Here is a 20,861-nt window from a genome sequence, read left to right as displayed (position 1 = left end):
TTTCGGTTTTATATTAAACCAACCCGTTATAAAACCGAACCGCATATTTATATATATACAATATAAATATTTAATATTATATATACACAAAATATTAATTTTATATAAATATATTAAATTTTTAGTTTATACTTGATGGGCTTTTGTTTAGTTACTTACCTTATCAATACCAACTACAAGTCATATCAATTCAATAATCCAAGACTTCGATTCAAGTTTATGCATTTTATTAGACTAAAATTTGTATTTTTAATTTAACTATGTGAAATTGTGCAAATGGAAACAAAATAATAATTTATTTTCTAATATTATTCATAAATCCTCATCTCTCGTTAAAAGCCTTAGTCATAAACCGATCAATCCGCTAAACCGAACCATCAAAAACCGCACCGCATGATCCGGGTTAATTGGTTTGCGGGTCACGGGTTGGTTTGAGATTTTGAAAAACCGCTAATGTATGGTTTGGTTCCGGTTTTACCTCCAATCCGAACCAAACCGGACCGCGAACATCCCTACTATTTAGGGGGTGTTTGGGGAGGGCTTAAAAGTTCGGCTTCTGAATTATAAGTTAAAAGCACTTATTCGTATTGTTTGGGTAAGAAGTCAAGAAGCACTTATAAAAAGTTAGGAATGCTAGCTTTTGTTTCAGAATTTCTGCTTATTTGCCAAACACTTTAACCACTTATAATTCTTAATTTACTTCTAATTTTTTCTCCACTTCTTTACTTTAAGCAAAAAGCACTTATTTTAACCTTACCCAAACGCCCACTTATATTATCATATTATTATTTATAGCTCAGCCCAAATTGAATTAGCTGATTTGAACTTATATTATCATATTATTATTTATAGCTCAGCCCAAATTGAATTGGCTGTTTTGAATATATAATTCGATGTTTATTAACTGTATAATCATATAATTTGTTTTCAAGTTATTTATAAATAAAAATTTAAATATGTATTTTTTATTTAAAAAGTTAAAAAAAAATACATAACAAGCCGATCGATACACATCAAGTTGCATGTTGCATGTCCAAGATCAATTATCTCATCTAATTCAGATTATTTGGAGTATTAAAAAATCATTAACACTTTGTTGAGAGCATTTGAATGATTAAAATTAATCAGAATACAAATCAGATATATTAATGTACTTTTATGTAATATTTTTATGTGAATATAAAATTTTATATATACATATTAATTAATCAAACTTTTAAAAATGAATCGGTCGAAAGAATTAATAGATCGGATTGTCGATATTTAAAATTATACTTATATAATAAAGTTTCTTACGGAGTATCGTTAAAATAATAATTGGCAGAAGATTGTTACTTCTCCTCGAAAGGCCCACAGGATAACTCATCACAGACACGTTCAAATCAAAATATGGATCTAAAATGCATATATAATCGAGATATGGGCAAAAAGTATACTGTCTGCTTAGAAAAATTAGCCAACAAGCTTCACCTTCCTCATCACTACATTAAACCAGTGTTGTAAAAAGCGAGAATCGGACTTAATCAGTAAAATCACGGAATAAGAATTAATCGGAGATTAATTGCATTGATCGACGATTAATCAGAGATTAATTAGAATAATCGGATATTTAATCAGTTCGGCGAGCTACAGACCAGGGATTAATCGGTGATTAATCGCCGACTTTTAGAACAGAGCATTAAACATATATGCACACTTGCTGCCTTTTCAGGCTCACTAATAATTTACCAGTGAAGCCATTTTTCGCAAGCACATACCTGCTAATCTCCGATTTCACCAGAGATAATCGATCCTCGACTTCAATGTATGTGCTCATGCAAGTATTACTTATAAGTGTGATGGATATGGATAGCATTTGTACTGAAGAAGACCTGTAGCTTGAAAGAAGCTTAAAAAGTTCGTTCTTCTTATGAAAACAAGATAGGGTTCATAATATAAGATTAAGAAATGAATAACATTAACAAGAAATGCTCTTAAGAGCGTCTCGTTGCTACTTCCACTAAATTTTATCTGCCTCATAAATCAGGCAAACAACTTTCAGTGGAAGCAGCAAAAAGAAGCTTTAAGAGCATTCTTATTGCGATGGTTTGTGCTAAATGAAAATGTAGTTTTGTAGTTTACACCAAATATCTTTTTTCTGCTACAAAACTTGCCATTAGACTGTAACCTTTCTTTGCTATCCAACGTTGCACGTGGACTAGACTCTTCCATTCAACCACCTTGACCGGTATGTTTCCGCACTTTTAGGAGCAATCAGCTTGAGACCGTTGTGTATACATTTGTGATACGAGAAGTCCTCGATGGTACCATCAGTTCTTACCACATGAAAGCAGCGGCTAGTTGAGCTTTTTGAGCTCCCACCAATCTGTAATAGGAGCAAGAAAAAACCCGGACAGCAAAGCATTATGAAAAGCTGAACAGTATGATTGCACAAGCTTCAAGATTTTTGCTAGTAAACCAACAAGTTACTATAGTAAAAACTTACTCCCAAGCACAAACAGGGTACTAGTACTAAGCAGTTTCTCAAAAAACTACAAAGTATGATATCATCTATCAAGATCCTTCATATTATCACATTCCATGACAAATGGATCAAGTTTTCAATTCAAAATAGTACAAAAATGTAAGAACAGGTTTTTCCCTGGGTAAAAGGGGTAAAAGTCCATGACTCCGATCAATAGAAGATTCATGCAATTTTCACAGAAGAAAAATACTGGAGTCTGGAGAGTAACATATTAAATATCGGAAGAAAAGGTAATATAAACCTTTCTTCCTCCGTGAGGTCGCTTACTGATCAGAAATCACAAATTCCCCGGGTCTGACCATCCAAAATGTATAAGAGCAATATGCTTAAACAATTATTTTCACATAATTATGACTGTGTTCCTAAAATGAACCACCAAAATACTCCCCCTTTTCTACTTGGTAATTCCTACTTGCTACTTACTTTGATTTCTTTAAGCCCGCTTCCAATCTTTTCAGAAGATCGAGGGTGAAAAAATAGTGCAGCCACCACAATGCTCTCATCCAACTCACTTAACTGTTGATTTATCTTATACCTGCAAAAATGGAATAACCACTTAGTGGAAATATTTTATTAAAATAAAAGGGAAGAAAAAAAAAGTAAGAATGTTACATATTTAATTACTAACGCAAGAATCATTTCCACTATATATGTAAGCTTCATGTTGCATTTACGGGTCAGTCAGAATCATTTAAGGTGATATATTGAGTATCTATGTATGTAAGCTTCATGTTGCATTTACGCGTCAGTCAGAATCATTTAAGGTAATATATCAAGTATCTCAACTCAAATTTGAGTATTATGATGCCAGCGTTATTTAGTTTACTACGGTAGTTTTCTACTCTGAAATTCCAACACTTCACTCTCTTAGCCTTCGCTCGCCCCTCCACTCTCCTTTACAGCTGATAAAATGTATCAAAAGGAGATTGGGACCAAACACAACGCTCGGAGCTACAAGGTTTTTTTTAACAAGACTATATGTTTATTAAGAAAAATATCATGGCCATATACTGATGCAAGCTTATGATCCTTATGTAAATATTAGGTCAAGAGCGCTTCTGAACACAGGACATCATGACTTCTGAATTAACATTATTTACTTGGTGCCAATTCAAGTCCTTGAAATCGAACAACCATTGACAAAAGTAAGAGATACTATAATGATGATTATGTTTTTATAAGAAAAATACAGGTCAGTTAGATTTAATTTGTCATTTTGTATATTTTAAGATGCTCCCCAAAAAAATATTTGAATTTTGCAATTTTATAGATCAGCTACGGAAACTCGAATATTCTGCAGAACTGGAGTAGCATATATAGGCATTTGCAATTTTTTTGGAGCTGTATCTTACTGGGTATGGTTAACATAATTTTTTGGTGCCCCACAGGGCCAGATTGTCCCGACTCCCGATCCCCATCCCAATGGAAAGTGTGCAAATAGTACAGTTGAACCAAATTAAGCTAATACTGGATACAATTTGGATTGACACATCCATCCAAGAAAAAAAGATTATCAGAAGAATTATTAAAGAATCTGAAAATTTAATATCCTAAGCAATCTATATTCTTTATTAATAAGCGGAATGTCAAAATACCAAATTTTGGTTATCATTGAAGTTATTTTTTTAACTAACCAAATTTTAGTTATCATCATATAATTTATTTATTTCAATAATAATAACTCTTATACTACGAAATACTTTGGTGACTGCTAGATTTTTATAATAAAACAAATATATACTACACCTAAGAATACTTCCCCAACAAATTTAGCAAAAAAAAAATAAAAATACTCCCCCAACAGAATACAAGTATCAAAATAATATAAAATAACTACTACAAATATTTACCTGATAGAATAATATAAAGCAAATTTAGTTATCAAAACAACTCTATCCGATTTCTATCTCGTCTAAAAATTTAAATCAGGGAGTCCCATTTAATACAAAATTCATTAAAGTATTGAATTACATAAGAATTATATTAGAAAATAATACAAAAATGTTTAAATTCATGATAAATAATGTAGAACTAAATTTAATTAACATAACAACTCTTATTAGATTTTTATATCATAACAGTTGTCACTGCTAGACCTATGAGTACAACTACCATTATACATAACATCTACTCTCTCCGTCCCTTCCATTTGTTAACACTTTTTCTACATTGTTTGACACGTATTTTAAGACGTACGTAAAATATAGTTTTATAACTTATTTTTGAATTATTTTTTTGAATAAAATTTGAATATTAATTTTTCATTCAGAAGAAGAAAAGTTAAAATAATTTATGAAACTATACGATATAGGAGTTTTAAAATGTGTGCCGAACCCTCTCTCCAAAATTTAATAATCCCATGGGACTGAGGGAGTGCCTATCAGAAGACTAAAACAATTACAAATAAATTTTGATAACTGATTAAAGACACTGCAAGCCAATTTATATTTGTTGGTGCCGAATATTTTAGGTTGCTCACTTTATTATGTTCACATAGAAATTTGATACTTTGATGTTTACTAATATTATTTTGTAGTTAGGCTTATATTGACAAACAAGAAAACAATGGCGAAAGAAAAATAATGCAAAATAAGAGATTCCGAAACTAACGATGAGTTAGATGAACATAACAAAAAACATAGAAAAAAATAGATGAAACGGGTACTAAAACCTATGCTAACAAGTAACAAGTTCCCTTTGTATCAATGAACAGATTTGCCTTATATAATAATAACCTCCCAAGTTTATATTATTTTATAGAAGGCCGTAAAAACTAAATTAACATGCCTAGGTAACATTTTGGCACAAGTTAGTCATTAATCGTGTTTCTCCAGTTTATATAATTATATATATTTTGATCGTTTCTGCAGAATTTTACTTCAACCATTTATTTAAGCAGAAAATCTTCCATTGACTCAAGTGGATAAAGACATAGATAAACATAACAAACAAAGACGTGAAAAAGTTACGGTCCGGTTTGTAATTTATCTCTACCTGTGCACGAACGGGGAATAAGCTAGTTTATGTAAAACACATAATAACAAGCTATAGAAAGCATTTTACAGAGATAAACTTACTTGTGTAATATAAGCCTCAGCTCTTCAGACATTGATAGAAAGTATTTTGCTTTGAAATCCTTTCTCAGCAAGTCACTTCTCTTGGCAAGATTTTTGATTGACATATCGGTGTGTGTACGAGATACCTTGACTCTCTGTCCACGAGCACCAACTTGGCTACCCAACAAATTATAGATATCTTCAGGTTTAGCCACTTCATGATCCTGATGAGTTCATACACAAAATTACCCCTGATCAGAGACACAATAAAACTTAAACAAACCTCATATATGCCTGATATTAATGATATCATGTGCTCACATGCTGGTTGAACAGTCAAGACTTTATAACACAAGCCCTGTGCTCTCTATATTTGTCTCCAAAAAGTTACAAAGTAGATTTAAGCAAGTTAGCTTTACAATGCCTAAATGTTACTTCTGGCAAAAAAAATTATCGACGTTACATTTTAATTCATGTATGTTTGCTAGGATCCTACAGTTGTATGGTAAATAAGTGCTACTGAACTCAATATATAGACAGCTGAAACAATCATCGTGATGAAATGGTGCCATAACTGCATATAAAATTGAATATCGAAATCTAAGATATAAAACCATGATTTATGCACTTAATCTTCAGTTTATTTACTGGGTGCAACAGCTAAAGAACCATGACAGACCTTCCTAGAGTATAGGATATCAAACTGGGCACCAGTCCCTAGAGAAGGAGGGTTTCCCCATGCCAGTGAATCTAGACTACCCTGTAGATTATCCATCATGCCCATCTTCCCAGCATTAACAAAGCAATCTGCAGGACTCTGCAATACATTCAATAACGAAAACTAATAAATCGCTTTAAATGGTGCTATAAAATGAAGAGGAATCCCTCGCAAAAAAAAATATAACCAAAATATCATGGATAAAGTTGAAATGAACTAACGGAAAAGCATGCTTGCGTAAATGGTGAAGAAACTGATGTCTGCTTCCTTTGTCGTGCCAGTCCGTTTGCACTCAAAGCAACAAATTCCCCCGTACATGAAAGACAATCAGCAACAAGATATAAATGTTCGGGAAGTACAGCCTTTCCAGTATCAGATATTGCCGATGCCAATTTCTGCAATTAAATTGCACAGAAATTTTACATCTTCTATACTCCCTTTTCAATTCTGGATCTATTTATGTAAACAAGAGCTAAACATGCATTCAGAAGGAAAAAAATTATTCATCTCCGGTATAAATAAAACTTAGCTTTGAGATACAGTTTTGAACCAACATAAGATGAACTCACATTTATAAACTGCGATTTTGCAAAATCAATTCCAAGGGCAGAGGTTGCAGCCTGAATATCATCGGGATAACTCCGCTTCCAATCAATCATATCCATAATCTGGAGGCAGTCATTCATGAGGACAGTCCAAAATCTCGACCTGTCACAGGTGGCTGACATGTGAACTCGAATATACAGCTCACCAGATGCACCCTTATGCGAAGTTGATAAACTTGAAGAATCTTTCCATAAGATATCCACCTTTTTCACATTCGAAGATCCTGAACAAGATCAAGTGTCACTAATAAATTCAAACTTGATATAAACAACTATATGCATTGAACATCAGCAGAATGTTAAGGCGATAAATAAATTAATATTTGAACAATAACAGTTTAATAATAAATTTATCCTATAATGTTAATAGGGATAGTAATATTCGAATCTTAAGGCATATATCATTACCTTTTATGACAGTTTGAAGAAGGAAAGGTAACACCATGTCTTCAAGTGTCTCCAGCTGTGTACTGGAGTTCTCGTCAATACCAACCATTCTAATGTTGATACAAATTGTGGCCATATTTTTCTCGGAACTGTCACTGCTAATAATGTTAGAAGATTGACATCAGAGTTACACATGAGATCAATTGATGTACATGAATGGCAAAAAAAACAAAGGTGAATTAGTGTTTGAACAATGCTATTTTGTTTATTAGAATGAGGCAAGCATTGTGTGACACACAAAAGGAAAAGTGCGACAGTGTTTACCAAACGATGAAACCTATAGCATCAGAAGGAGGGAGTATAAAACTACAGCACACAAGGTAGTGTTGCGATGTTGGCAGATTTGATATAACACAACATGCTGAAGGCTGTTTCGATCTAACACAAAATGCTAAAGGCATCATGCAAATGCGATATGCTAAATTTTCCAAAATGAATATCAACCTGACCATATCTACATGTGATAATAACAGAAATGTATATGATTATCAAGTAAAGTATAGTTCCTCCTATATTCATCAATACACTATCAATTAGTACATATGGTCACTACTAACTGCAATACACTATTTATCAGCTTGAATGTGAATTACCTAGCTTCAAAGAGATCATAATAAATCATTAAACCATGACATTTTTGGTGCCAAGCCTAGAACTGAGCAATCCAAAGTGGGGCCTATTTCAGGATTATTAACTTGTGGACTGCTATGTAGCCTCTGGTCTATTGATAGTGGTGGTGGTGGTGGTGATTATGGACTCCTCAATTCTAATAAAGAGATGTCTTACTTGCATGTAATCTGCAAATCTGGAAGATCCACCTTCGATTTCACTAGGGTGGAATTACACTTCATGTAGAGTGCTTTGACTATAGATTGGACTTTTACTTGTTTTCTCTTTGCCAATTCCTAAGAGAAGACAAAGTCAAGCACCTTTCTAAAATTTAAAAAAGAAAATATATTATAGAATTTTCAGAATGTCCCACCTTGTTTATATGAAATTGGCAAACCCATGGACTAACATAAGCTTCTCTACAAGGGGAGTACCTGAAAGAAGTTAATAATATATTTAAATAAAAAAAATTGCCTATATGTATATAAATAAAAAAGAGGGGAAGAACATTTACATTATCATGACAGTAGAAACAATGTCTAAAAATTGTAGTCTCTCTAAACGACTCTTAACCTCCAAGGCTGCATATTCAAAACCATAGGTCCATCTTTCAAGCTTCTTCGAAAAGAATAAAGATGCTGTTTTGTTCACCTTATTGTTGCCACATTCTAGAATTTCCTGCGTGATCAAATTTATAAGTTAATAAGATTTTTCAAGATGCACATAGAACATAGAATAATAACTGCAATTATTGGTCAGCACATCTCAGGCGTTTGCTGTCATCAGATATAGGCAGATGCAGCGAATCTGCTTAATGAACCTTGATATTCCAACAATATAAAGTTCTTCTTTCTTGAATAAAGTAAAAACTGTTGCAACGAAAGAAAAAGTGTATAATGCAGCAAGACTACACAAGAAAGCTCATATCTTAACAACCCATTCAGTCTTGTTAAGAATTGGTAGGACATAGGATAGTTAGTGATGTAAAGACTGTATTTAGCAACAACCAACGTTATTTCCCTCCTATCTTACAGCAGAAAAAGCTAAGCAAAAGTTGCTACTGCCGATATAGGATTGCACAGCTGCCATGCCAAAAATTTCAACTTCAATCTTGTATGTGTTAACAAATTTCCCCATCAGCCTTCATTTAGCGTTCTTCTAGTCTAATCTTATTACTTTCCAAAAATAATTAAACAAAAAACTTGACATACTCAAAATCAAGTGCAAGAATGATTGTGTAGCAAAAAAAAAAAAAAGCGCAGGAATGTTTACTTGACCAGAATTGTTATCGGCAACAAACACTTGCCTAATTGTTCTGATACTACATACAGCGTTAAACAGAAAGAGCATATTAGTGCTTTGTTGTGCAGTTGAATACACACATACATACAGATTATATATATATATATATATATATATATATATATATATATATATATATATATATATATATATATATATAGGGATAGGATCAAATAAAAACTTTTTTAAGTTACAAACTTACAAACTTTTTTTTTATTCTCCCATCGTGTTAATCCTTAGTTATAGAAAATATCCATTTTGAAAATTCTTGAAAAAACATCACAACTTTTAAAAATAACGCGTAAATAAACCGCGCCTTCAACACATTTATAACTGGGGTTCAACATCGGGTGTAGAACACTAATTATCATTATGTTGAATATATCTGTAAAGATGCTTAAACTATACCTCTGGGGTTTGGGTAGGGTCTAGAAACATAAATATTAGTTATATAATACGTTTAACTTAGTTCTTACATTGAAAAATTAGTTTATGTACTTCTCCAACACAATTTTAATCGATGTTCAACAAAATATGTATAAAAAATGTTGAAATCAAGTTATATATGTGTTGATTAGTTTATGTACTTCTCCAACACAATTTTAATCGATGTTCAACAAAATATGTATAAAAAATGTTGAAATCAAGTTATATATGTGTTGAACGCATAAAGTTTGTAAGTTTGTACCAGAACCCACCCCTATATATATATATATATAGGCTAATGATCAAATAGAAACCAATTTTAAAATAAAAACTAGAAACCAATACAAGTTAGTGATATTCTCAGTACAATTTAGTGATATTCTCTTTAGGATTTAGTGATATGTGTTGCAGGAATTAGTGAAAATTTAATCTCCAGATATGTTCCAGCTTAAAATCTCCAGATCTGTTCATGTTTTCAATTCAGATGGTGGTGATAGTGGTGGAGATGGTGGAGGTGAAGGTGAAGGTGAAGATGGAGGAAGGATGATTGTAGCGGAGGTTTGAGCGGCTTGAAGTGGGGGTTGGAGCGTTGCCGGATTAGTGGCGGCTCCGCGTTTGAAGTTGAGTCGAGTGGAGAAAGAAGTATGAACATGGTTGAAGGAGGTTGAAGCATCGATTAAGATGGGGATGGTGAAGATGGAGGTGTGGAGGTTGTGTTGTTAGAGAAATAATGGAGATGAAGGTGGAGGTGGAGGTGGAGATGGAGGTGGTGGTTATGGACGGGGCGGGCGTCATAGAGGTGGTAGTGGTTATGAAGGAGGCGACGACGGAGGTGGTGGTAGTGGAGGTGGGTTGGTGAAGATGGAGGTGGTTTTGGTAATGATGGAGGTGGAGATGGGGTTGTTTAAGAATTTAGTGGTATCTGCTAAGGATTTAGTGATATTTCAGATTGGTTTTTAGTTTTTAGGATAAGAAGGTTTCTATTGGAGTAAAACTCTCTATATATATATATATAGAGAGAGAGAGAGAGAGAGAGAGAGAGAGAACCTTCAAATTAAGCAGGGGTGAGGCTTCAAGTGCACTGATCGGTAGGTCCAGAGCACTATATGCGGCTTCAGATATTGCGCAAGCAGCCCAGGAACCAACAGGTTGGCCACCCATTGTGCAGGCACCATCTGTCAGCTTCTCCTCCGGACTATTTTTTGAAGAAGTGGGGTTATTATAATATGAAAATTGAACAACTTGGTTGCCATAGGCACTTCTCACTGTCCCGTCATACCCCATGCACAAGTCACGCATGAAAAACATTATCCTTCGAGTCAATGTACCAGATATATCTGCGTGACCACCAAAAGAAGCATCTCGTGTTGTCAATGAGTGAACGAAACTCTCCAATGGGTTCAATCCCGAGAGGAAAGAACTTTGCACCACTGCATAAGGAATGTATGACTTGGAAATTTTCGAATGATCATCTTTTGGATCTATTGATTCCTCTTCCTTCTGACTATTCCATGCCTCACAAGAAAGTTCCTGGGGAATTCTAAAAGAAAGTGAAACCAATGAATGCTGCAAACCAAGGCACATTGCATGCTGGACAGCCTTAGTAAGGTTACTCTTCTTGCTTCCAGCCTTTATCATGGCTAAAAAAGAATTGTCTTCACTCGCATATTGGTAAAATAAGTTCTGAATTTTACTAAAAACCTGCTTGAATGCAGAAACAGATACTTGAATGAGAGCAGGTGACTTCTGTCGGTCACAGAACATGTGCTTAGCTCCAAAATCCATAGCAGTTTCACTTTCTTCAAGGCTTCCAACAAGAAAATCCAGATTCGAATCCACCATCAATAATTTTACAGATGATATCAGCTCAGCCTCCCGCAAACCACATGAAACTTCATCAATCATATTCTTCCGGCAGTGTGAATCAGAAGAGAGGTACATGTCAGCCAGTGAAACACTTAGTCCCCGCATAAACAACCATTCGCTTAAAACTCCCTGAGCAGCATGTAGGAAGTCAAGAAACTCCCCCTGACAGTGGCTTATAAGGCTATAGAGAAGGTTTCCCTTGGTATCACGTAGCCAAGAAGATGCAGTTTTGGAAGATATAAGTTCCCCTTTCATTATCTTAACAGCGCTTGAAGGACAATCATAAGAAAAATCTTGAGGAAGGAGCAGGCTGAATAACTGTTTGCCTGTCCACAGGAAGGTATCTGAAGAAGCAGCTTTCAAACAATTCTTACGTGAAGATGCCTTGACAATGGCTGGAGCCTGCAGCTGACAAGATCTTGGACAAAACATTTGCAGCTGCTGCATTTGAGAACGGTTCAAAAGCACTCCATCCTCAATAACCAACTGAGCGGCAGTTAAACTATCTTGTGTTAGTGATATAAGATTTAGACCATTTTGAATATTAGTTAACTGCTTGTTCAAAGCAACCAGCTCCTGGAGCTCTACTCTGGAGTCGACAGATTGTGGAATAAAACCATGATAGCAGTCACCATCAAAATCCCCACGAAAAGGGGAGCAAATTAATGGATTGAGAGAGAGGATGGAATTTGTCGGAAGAATTTTAACAGATAGCGCAATTAGTGAATGAGAATGAATAGATGGTGGCCTATTGATCAGAACAATATCTCTATCACGGAGAGGTCTGTGTACAGTGTCCCCAATCCGCAACTTATCATCTTTTATTGTGACCCGAGCCAGCCTACCATCTCGACGAATATATGTGTCCCTTTTCCTCAAAATCTTTAAACCCAGACTTTCCCAATTTAGTGAATTCAGCTGCTCGGATATTTGCATTGAGTCTGCAATATGGGAAGGGACACCGATTTCATCCACTTTTATTCTGGGATCACCCACAACGACCATGCGGAAAGTATGATCAGATCGTTTTCCCAAAATAAGTTCTTTGATGAACCTCAGACCAGATAAATTTGGGGCAGCTTCCTCATTTTGATTAAACATTTTGGTTGACACTTTTTCTGATCGTAGCTGAAATGCAAATTTTATTAAGGCAAAAGTGAGTGACTGTATTATCTAAGACTGATATAAACAGTAAGCATAAAATGAAGTATGATATATTACTTGCCTTGCACATTTTGAAGCAGTCTAGGACACGAGTACTCAACTCATTAGCTGAACCTTCAAAATTTGCCAGCTTTCTGTAACACCTAGTGAGTTCATCCTGATACATTGAACCAGTCAAGCAATAGTAAAATATTAAAATTCTAAAATTTTGTTCACAAAAATAACAGATTTACTCACAAATCTAACTTGTCCTCCGAATTCATTTACGCGATGGGAATTAGGAGTTACAGGAAAATTGTTCATAAAGATCAAATCTTTTTTGTCTTTCACAAACTCTTTCACAATCTTTGGATCAACTTCCTTCAGCAATTCATGCACCTAAATATTAAAATATAGAGACTCAAAGCCATAATATGAGAATGTAAAACAGTAAACACTTTTAAACATCTGTATAATGAGAGATATAAAATTAGTAGTATTAGCAAGCAGCAACAGTAGGAGCACCAGAAGAAGAAAAACCTGGAGATGTGATAGAACTCGTTCATTAGGTTTTAATGCATTTCCTGCTTGTTGTGTATCTTCTGCAAGGAAATTCCAATAATCAGAAGCTAAGGTTTCAATCCTAGAGAACACTCGATCATTTATTTTTGCAAAGATGGCTGTTCTTCCAAATACTTCTTTGCTCGAAACTTTGAAAATTGTTCTCGGATATTCATCTTTCCTGAGTCCCTGTTATTGGATATAGCATTCCATCATAAAATCACAGATACATGGAAAAGTGCAAAACATAGCTACAACCTACAAGCTTACAAGGCTACAACTTACATCACAATATTTGCAACGCTCACGCTTCTTATGAGTTGGCTTCTTATGAGTTGATGATGAGTCAGCACTCTGCTAAACACATGTAATAAAGGATCAGAGTCATCAAACTCTAGAAACAAATATATGCAATATCTCAATTCACAATAGGAGATGCTAATATAACTGATGAAAAATAAATTAAGTCATTCTGGTACCTATCAACGCAATAATTGTTTTGAAATTGTCTCATAAAATTTGACATATAACAACAGTGGTTTGCCAAAATCTACACTACACCTTTCTAAAACCCGAATTTCTTAGATGGCCCTTCGATGTTTACATATATATAATCAGGTGTAAAAGAAGAAGGCTTTACTACACTTGCAAATAGTGTTGAAGTATGTCTCTAGAACTTTGTCATTGATATCTATTAAAACAGAATTATTTATTCCTCGTAAGGTCATGAGTCTCAGGACTCATCACTAGTGTCAGTATGAAGTTAAGCTTATTTTTCAGCGCATTTCATTCATGAAATATTGTTATTTAGTCATATTTTTGCCGATTCATACAGTATGATCCAATCTAATAGCATTATCATACAGGTACGAGGTTCTGTGAATTATAAAAAAAGGAAAAAACAAAAAAGGAAAGCATCTGAGTAGGTACATTTTTTGTGAGAGAAGTGCTTCCTTTCCTATGTTAAATAAAAGAGACAAACACCACACTTTTGAGTGTTGATGCAGCTGATATAAAATAATATCAACCGTCCCGTGTCCATAGTTATGAGGACAGATACCCAAAGTGGGAAAAAGGCAAAGAATGTTATGCGGCATGATCAAATTGTAAATGGAACTATATATTACAGCCCGAAATTAATATCATTGTTACTAAAGCTAGTAGAAAAATAAGTTAATTGATTTTATGAAAGCATTGCTTAATTAAAACACTGAGGATTGTGAGGGGGCATACAGACCTAGACAAATACAGTTTTGCTCAAGTTAACACAAAAAGGGAGTAGTACCTGACCTTGGCCCTACTCCGTTCAGATTTACATCCTACACAGATTTTATTTAAAATCTTTGCCACATCTGAAATCAAGTATGGGTGGAGAATTGTGTACGGAAGATTAATCAACCCAAAGTGACCTGCAAATTTTTATAAATGGTACACAAAATCACAACAGAATTCAATTATGATGTGAAGGACCATGCCTTATTGTAAAACATAATTTGCTACCAGTACCTTCACAGGTTTTTACATCTTCGGCCTCGCATGTTAGACACTGAGAAGAAGTTTGATTAGGAAGTCCAAGCATTGGATGTACCACGTCATTGGGTACTTCAATTTCTTTCACAGATATCATCTCCTGGATATTATTGAGTCGAAATAAAGAATGCAAGAAATAACTTTGATTAGTATAGGTTCATGTAATTGTCCACAAAATGTTGCATCATACAAGGAAGAAGACCCATTGACAGCAGCAATTATAGAGCACAATAAACTAAAACGACTCGGAAAAAAAAACTAGTGCGGGTAGGAAAAAGATAATTCAAAACTTGTCTTTTTGTTTGGAACTTTTGTATATAGAAACCTGCAAGGACGGGCACTATGTTCACTTTAGCTAACCCTCCAGATTGCAAGAGTAATTTAATCCCAGCAACAAAACCCTTATCATATCTCCTAGCATTTAAATTAACAAAATTCAAAGATTCAGGGATAGCCTAGTGCAAAGGCTCATCTGCTATTTCCTTCCGTTATGATAACATTGGCAAATAATCACTTATATTATAAAAAAAAAATTATATGTAACCACTGAAAAAATTATAGAATTCTACCATCTTAATGAAAAACTACCAACTACAGCATCTGTCAAAGATCATACTGTCAATACAAAGGAAAGGAAATTGAGAAGCACATAGACATACCACTATACAACCATATCTATATTATTGATATCATTAAGGCTTTATTGTTCAAAAACTTTTCTAAAGTCAATCCACATAAAGAAAACTACTAACTACATCATCTATCTTCATTATAGGATTTGTTACAATAGAAGGCATTCGGAGAGCATAAGGATCAATACAGAGGAAAGGAAATAAACAAAGACATAACCATAGTAAGTCTTTCTTCCCACTGCCTCCCTACTGCTTCTTAGGGTTTTGTTCTGTCCTCAATTAATTCACGAAAATTAACAAGTATGTAACAGAATACTTACTGCATCTTTCTCAGTCAAAATATCAAACTTAATGCCGGTCACGAACCCCGTCGTTACAACTTGCTCTTCCTGGTCATGACCCATTGAAGCTTGGAGCTACAATCTCCTAGAAATAATGATGTCGGAAAAAATTATAACGACTCAATTATATATTACTGCAAGGAACAATTAGATAATATAGTAACAAGCAGATATTTCATGTGCATGTATTAGTATATAAAGTTTTGTAACCATGACCAAAAAAAATAAAGCCAAGAGAGTATAAGTTGTTTAGTACTTTCACTCTAAAAAAATATTGTTGGTTTATGAATGGTAGGAATATGGATTATAATATATAATTCTGTCTTCGTGCCATGATCAATATTGGCAAGCACTGCATATGCTGATTGCTGAGTGACATGCTAATTGGAAAATGACATAGTTACAGTGATCAATATAAGCTCTTTGGTCTTTACCCAACTTATCCAGAACATTGCAATCTTCTGTTACATGAACCAAACATATACTTGCTTGCGAATTTATTATTTTTTTTTATAAGAACTTGCTTGAATATGATAACATTCCTACCAAATTAATTTGCCAAGTATATGTCATCATACAAAAACCATATAGACCAAGAAATATTTGATTTTCTGTGAAAGGTTCCAGCTTATCATCATTTAACAAAACATCACAGGTAACAATCAAAGGTAAAACTCCGGGACAGTCTCACCACTCTCATCCCACCCCCGACAAACTAGGTCATGGGTATGAATCTTCAGTCCCCGATCCAAATCCCCTACTTAAAGTTTACGAAAACACGGCTAGATGATCAAGAACAAACATGCTATCAAATAACTGAAGATTCATGTTAAAAAAATGATCAAATTAAATACTCATCTTGGGAAAAAAATTCATGCACCAAAACCCCAGAATCAAGAATTCATAAACCCTTTAGCCCTCCAACCCACATTACATTAACCCTTGAATTTCCAACCTTCTCAAACAAGATCATCAAGAAACACAATTAACACCACCCCATTAAACCACAACACAAAACCCACACTTTAAAAATCACAACCAGCCCACATCAAGATTCAAGAACCCCCACAATGATCATGCAAATCACACACGTTCATCAAAATATCAAGAACATCAAGGAAATTTAAGGCCAAAAAAAATATGTGTACAAAAATAGAAAAAACTTACTTTCCTTATTTATCTTGCTAGTGCCCTGGTAAGAGCAGAAGCACCGAGAGACAGAGCAAAGCTCTACGAAGAAGAGCTGTAGTGAGTTTTATTACAAGTGCCAGATAAATTATAACAATAATTATATTACAAAACCACCTGCTGACAAGGAAATAAGGTTAATAGAAAAAGTGGTGTTTCTTGAAGAACGAGTCATGGGAAGATCAACAGTCGGGTTGCTTTAGTTTGGTTTTAGACTACGGCGCTCGTGTGGGGACATATGTGCGCACGTATGTACGAGGAACAAGTGCTTATTGGATGATGCTTAATAAAAGAAGCTTTATGTCTTAAACGAGTAAACTATTAGATTATTGATTTGGATTTTTTATTTTTTGTCAGAGATCTGCTGGATTTTTTAATCTATTGTTTAATAGTTGAGAAGCCGCGCTTTGCGGCGGCCTATAAAAATTATATTAATGATTTAATATTAATATTTGTAGGGTAAAATAATTTTGTGGCTGTTTATAAAAAGTATATTAATAATTCAAAATTAATATTTGTAGGATAAAATAAATTTATATTATAAAAATCTTGATGTAATACCAATATTGATATATAAAATTTGAAAATTGGACTATAATTCATGGTGAAAAAATGAAAATAATTTTTTACACGTAATTAACAATTTAAAGCACGACGAATCTTAATTTTATTTGTGTTTTTTTTTGTGAAAAGTAATCATGTTCTTATATTGTCACCCTCCCCCGATTTTTTTAAGATTGATTGTGCACAAAAACATCTAACTTAAATCCATGAGATAGCCGTCTATAACTACCCTTACTTGTAACAATCTTTATTTTTTAATACTGTATAAACACAACCTTCACTTAAAAGTTGCTTGAACAGAGCAAACAGCTAATGCACGAATAATTTTTTCATGTGTAAATCATATAAAAATTGATAACAAACATGTCCAATGAGCAAAACAAATATTATAAAAGAATAACCGACAAACATACATCAATAATAGTTAATTTATTGATATCATCCATCAATATCATGTCAAGACTATATTCTTCTCCCGTGTTTGGATTTGTCGACTCCCACATAGCGGTCTATAACTACCTTTGCTTGCAACAACTTTTAATTTTTTTAATACTGTATAAACAGCCTACAAGTAAAAGGTGCTTTAACCGAGCAAACATATATTGTCGAAGTGTTGCATAAATAATATTTTCCTGCAAATATTATAAAAAAATAACCAACAAACATATATCATTGCAGAAAAACGGCACCACCGAGTAAGAGATCGAGCAAGAGAATTGTGTTTAGATGATCCAAAACCCTACAACCTATTAGGGTATTTATAAGTGCAGACAGACTTGTGTGCTACTCTTTCCCATAATTAAATAATCTGAAACAAAATCAGATTAAAACTTTGAATTTACTATATTCCATAAATAATCTAAAATAAAATCAGAATCTGAAACTTGCTTCTAATATATTCGAAACTATAAAAGGTAGTTCTAATTTTTGATATTTTTCATCCAAAAATTCAAGAAAATTAGAAGAATAGAAAGTTGTGTGCTACTATTTCCCATAATTAAATAATCTGAAACAAAATCAGATTAAAACTTTGAAGATACTATATTCCATAAATAATCTAAAACAAAATCAGAATCTGAAACTTGCTTCTAATATAATTAAAACAAAAAAGGTTAGTTCTAATTTTTGATATTTTTCATCCAAATATTCCAGAAAATTAGAAAAATAGAACGGAGTCATCCAAAAATTCAAGAAAATTAGAAGAATAGAAAGTTGTGTGCTACTATTTCCCATAATTAAATAATCTGAAACAAAATCAGATTAAAACTTTGAAGCTACTATATTCCATAAATAATCTAAAACAAAATTAGAATCTGAAACTTGCTTCTAATATAACGGAAACTAAAAAAGTTAGTTTTAATTTTTGATATTTTTCATCTAAAAATTCTAGAAAATTAGAAAAATAGAACGGAGCTATCTGAGAGGCGCCACCTACACGCCCCTCGCTTCTCCTTTATATAAGTATATTGATGATTGGAAATAGACTTTGGGAAGCATATATATGAATTTTTCTTTTTAGAATATCCTGGCTTCTTTTTTTTTTGGACGGATATCCTGGCTATTTCTTTGTCATATGTTTTTTTAGATATATTTTAATTTGTTATATCTCAGAAAAAAATTAATTAATATTAAAATTTATAAGTAAAATCAAATTTTCTATAAATCACTATTTTCATCCGTTTTTAGAGAATTCCACATTTGAATTGGGCACAAAATCCAGAAATATCATGAAATAACAAGAAAAAAGATAAGTGATAATATCAATTAGTGTTTAATTAATTTATTGAAAAAGTAGATACAGATTTGTATAACTCGAACAAGTAAATTTTTAAACTATGTAATTTTTTAAAAATCTTTCAAATTATTTTATACTAATGAAAGAGTAATTTAAAACAGATATATGCGAGAATTTGGCGATACAATTTTATAATAAAAAAGACATTTAACACAGCGACAACATAATAAAAAAAATTATATTATAATTTATTACAATTAACTATCAAATTGTGATCATATATGTATATATAAAATTAGCTGTGAAAGTCAAAATAATTTAGCATATCTAATTAAAAAATTAATATCTTAAATTCTCATTTATAAGCTAAAAAAATTGTTTATAAAATTTATTGTGACACAGGAAAATACAAATAAATAAATTAATTAAGACTTATGAATTTGAAAATGAGAAAAAATATTCATCTAAACACGACATTACCATCAATTTTTCAATAAAAATGAATTAGAAGTGATATTTAGCGAGATAACCAGATATCCATTGAAATACTTAATCAATTAAATTATACTTTTAAAACTATTTTAATATGTTTTTCATGTGTTATACTCCCTCCATCCCAGTTTAAATGGGTCTTTTGCTCATTTCACACATACTCCTTCTGTTTTTTTTTTATACGACGCTTTGACTTTTGACACACACTTTTAAGTACTTTGACCGGGGAGTTAAAAATATTATTTTTTAAATTTTCTTTTTCTGAATAATAATATATAATCAAAATTTTTATTCAAAAAAAGAAAATTCAAAAAATAATATTTTTGACTGCCCGGTCAAAGCACTTAAAAGTGTGTGCCAAAAATCAAAGCGTCATATAAAAAAACAGAGAGAGTATTAAAGAGTATTAAATGATTGTTTGTTTTTCCATGTATGCCCATATTTATGGTGTTGACTTTCTACAGTACTACCTCCGTCTAGGGCTGTTAACGAAACGAATATTTAATGAAATATTCGGTATTCGAATTCGTTTAACATTATTCGTATTCGTTTGTTAACAAATACAAATACGAATTCAAATCTTAAAAAATATTCGGTTTGTTAACGAATACAAATTCGAATAGATAAATATTCGTATTCGCTATTCGCTTAATTATTCGGAAATTAAATTATATATATATATATATATATATATTTTATATTATATAGAAAAATATTATATTTTTATTTAATAAGATTATGTACTGGTAAGGGGAGCTCTTCTAGTTATAGGCACAGACCGACAAATCAGAAACAAAATGTCACACCTTCTGGTTTATCCAGGTTTGTTCAATCAGTAATTTGAATTTTATATTATTTGAGTTGGATGACTTTTTTATAGTTTGCTTGAATTGGTGAAGTATGGGAGTTTATAACTTTTGTCACGTGTCAGCAGTTTAGTTATTTTTTTTATTTTCTTTTAAATGAGTGTCTTAAACGAATATGAATAGTTCGTGAACTTAACCGAATACGAATACGAATACAAATAACTATTCGGATAATAAACGAATACAAATCCGAATATGTATATTTAAACCGAATACAAATACAAAAACTATAATATTCGTTTCGAATTCGTTTCGT

General features: G+C 32.8%; 1 protein-coding gene across 2 annotated transcripts; it reads right to left on the bottom strand.

The window, feature by feature from the left end:
• Window positions 1-1,874: 1,874 nt before the first annotated feature.
• On the bottom strand, window positions 1,875-17,145 carry LOC108206665 (DNA-directed RNA polymerase IV subunit 1). 2 transcript variants are annotated; one of them, XM_017377043.2, is made up of 19 exons: window positions 16,928-17,145; window positions 15,740-15,845; window positions 14,764-14,887; window positions 14,548-14,666; window positions 13,543-13,611; window positions 13,237-13,446; window positions 12,955-13,095; window positions 12,779-12,874; window positions 10,735-12,681; window positions 8,474-8,637; window positions 8,333-8,393; window positions 8,137-8,255; window positions 7,312-7,445; window positions 6,868-7,127; window positions 6,520-6,693; window positions 6,260-6,397; window positions 5,602-5,804; window positions 2,948-3,059; window positions 1,875-2,365 (listed from the first exon to the last, which is right to left on the bottom strand). In XM_017377043.2, exons 2-19 carry the CDS (start codon window positions 15,821-15,823, stop codon window positions 2,198-2,200), a joined length of 4,323 nt encoding a protein of 1,440 aa, XP_017232532.1. In that variant the 5' UTR covers window positions 15,824-15,845; window positions 16,928-17,145; the 3' UTR covers window positions 1,875-2,197. The 2 variants fall into 2 exon arrangements, with proteins under 2 accessions (XP_017232532.1, XP_017232529.1); XM_017377040.2 differs by having other exon boundaries at window positions 7,312-7,448; window positions 16,928-17,144.
• Between the last annotated feature and the right edge of the window lie 3,716 nt (window positions 17,146-20,861).

The sequence above is a fragment of the Daucus carota genome, chromosome 2 (assembly GCF_001625215.2).
Source record: "Daucus carota subsp. sativus chromosome 2, DH1 v3.0, whole genome shotgun sequence".
Taxonomy (NCBI): Eukaryota; Viridiplantae; Streptophyta; class Magnoliopsida; order Apiales; family Apiaceae; genus Daucus; species Daucus carota.
Note: the sequence above shows the minus strand (reverse complement) of the source record. Positions and strands in the feature narration are given on the sequence as shown.

Coding starts and splice junctions, on each gene's coding strand:
- LOC108206665 (XM_017377040.2), bottom strand. CDS start 15,823: ATGGGTCATGACCAGGAAGAGCAAGTTGTAACGACGGGGTTCGTGACC. Junction 8,256..8,332: donor GCCAATTTCATATAAACAAG/GTGGGACATTCT, acceptor GTCTTCTCTTAG/GAATTGGCAAAGAGAAAACA. Junction 2,366..2,947: donor GCGGGCTTAAAGAAATCAAA/GTAAGTAGCAAG, acceptor CTCCTATTACAG/ATTGGTGGGAGCTCAAAAAG.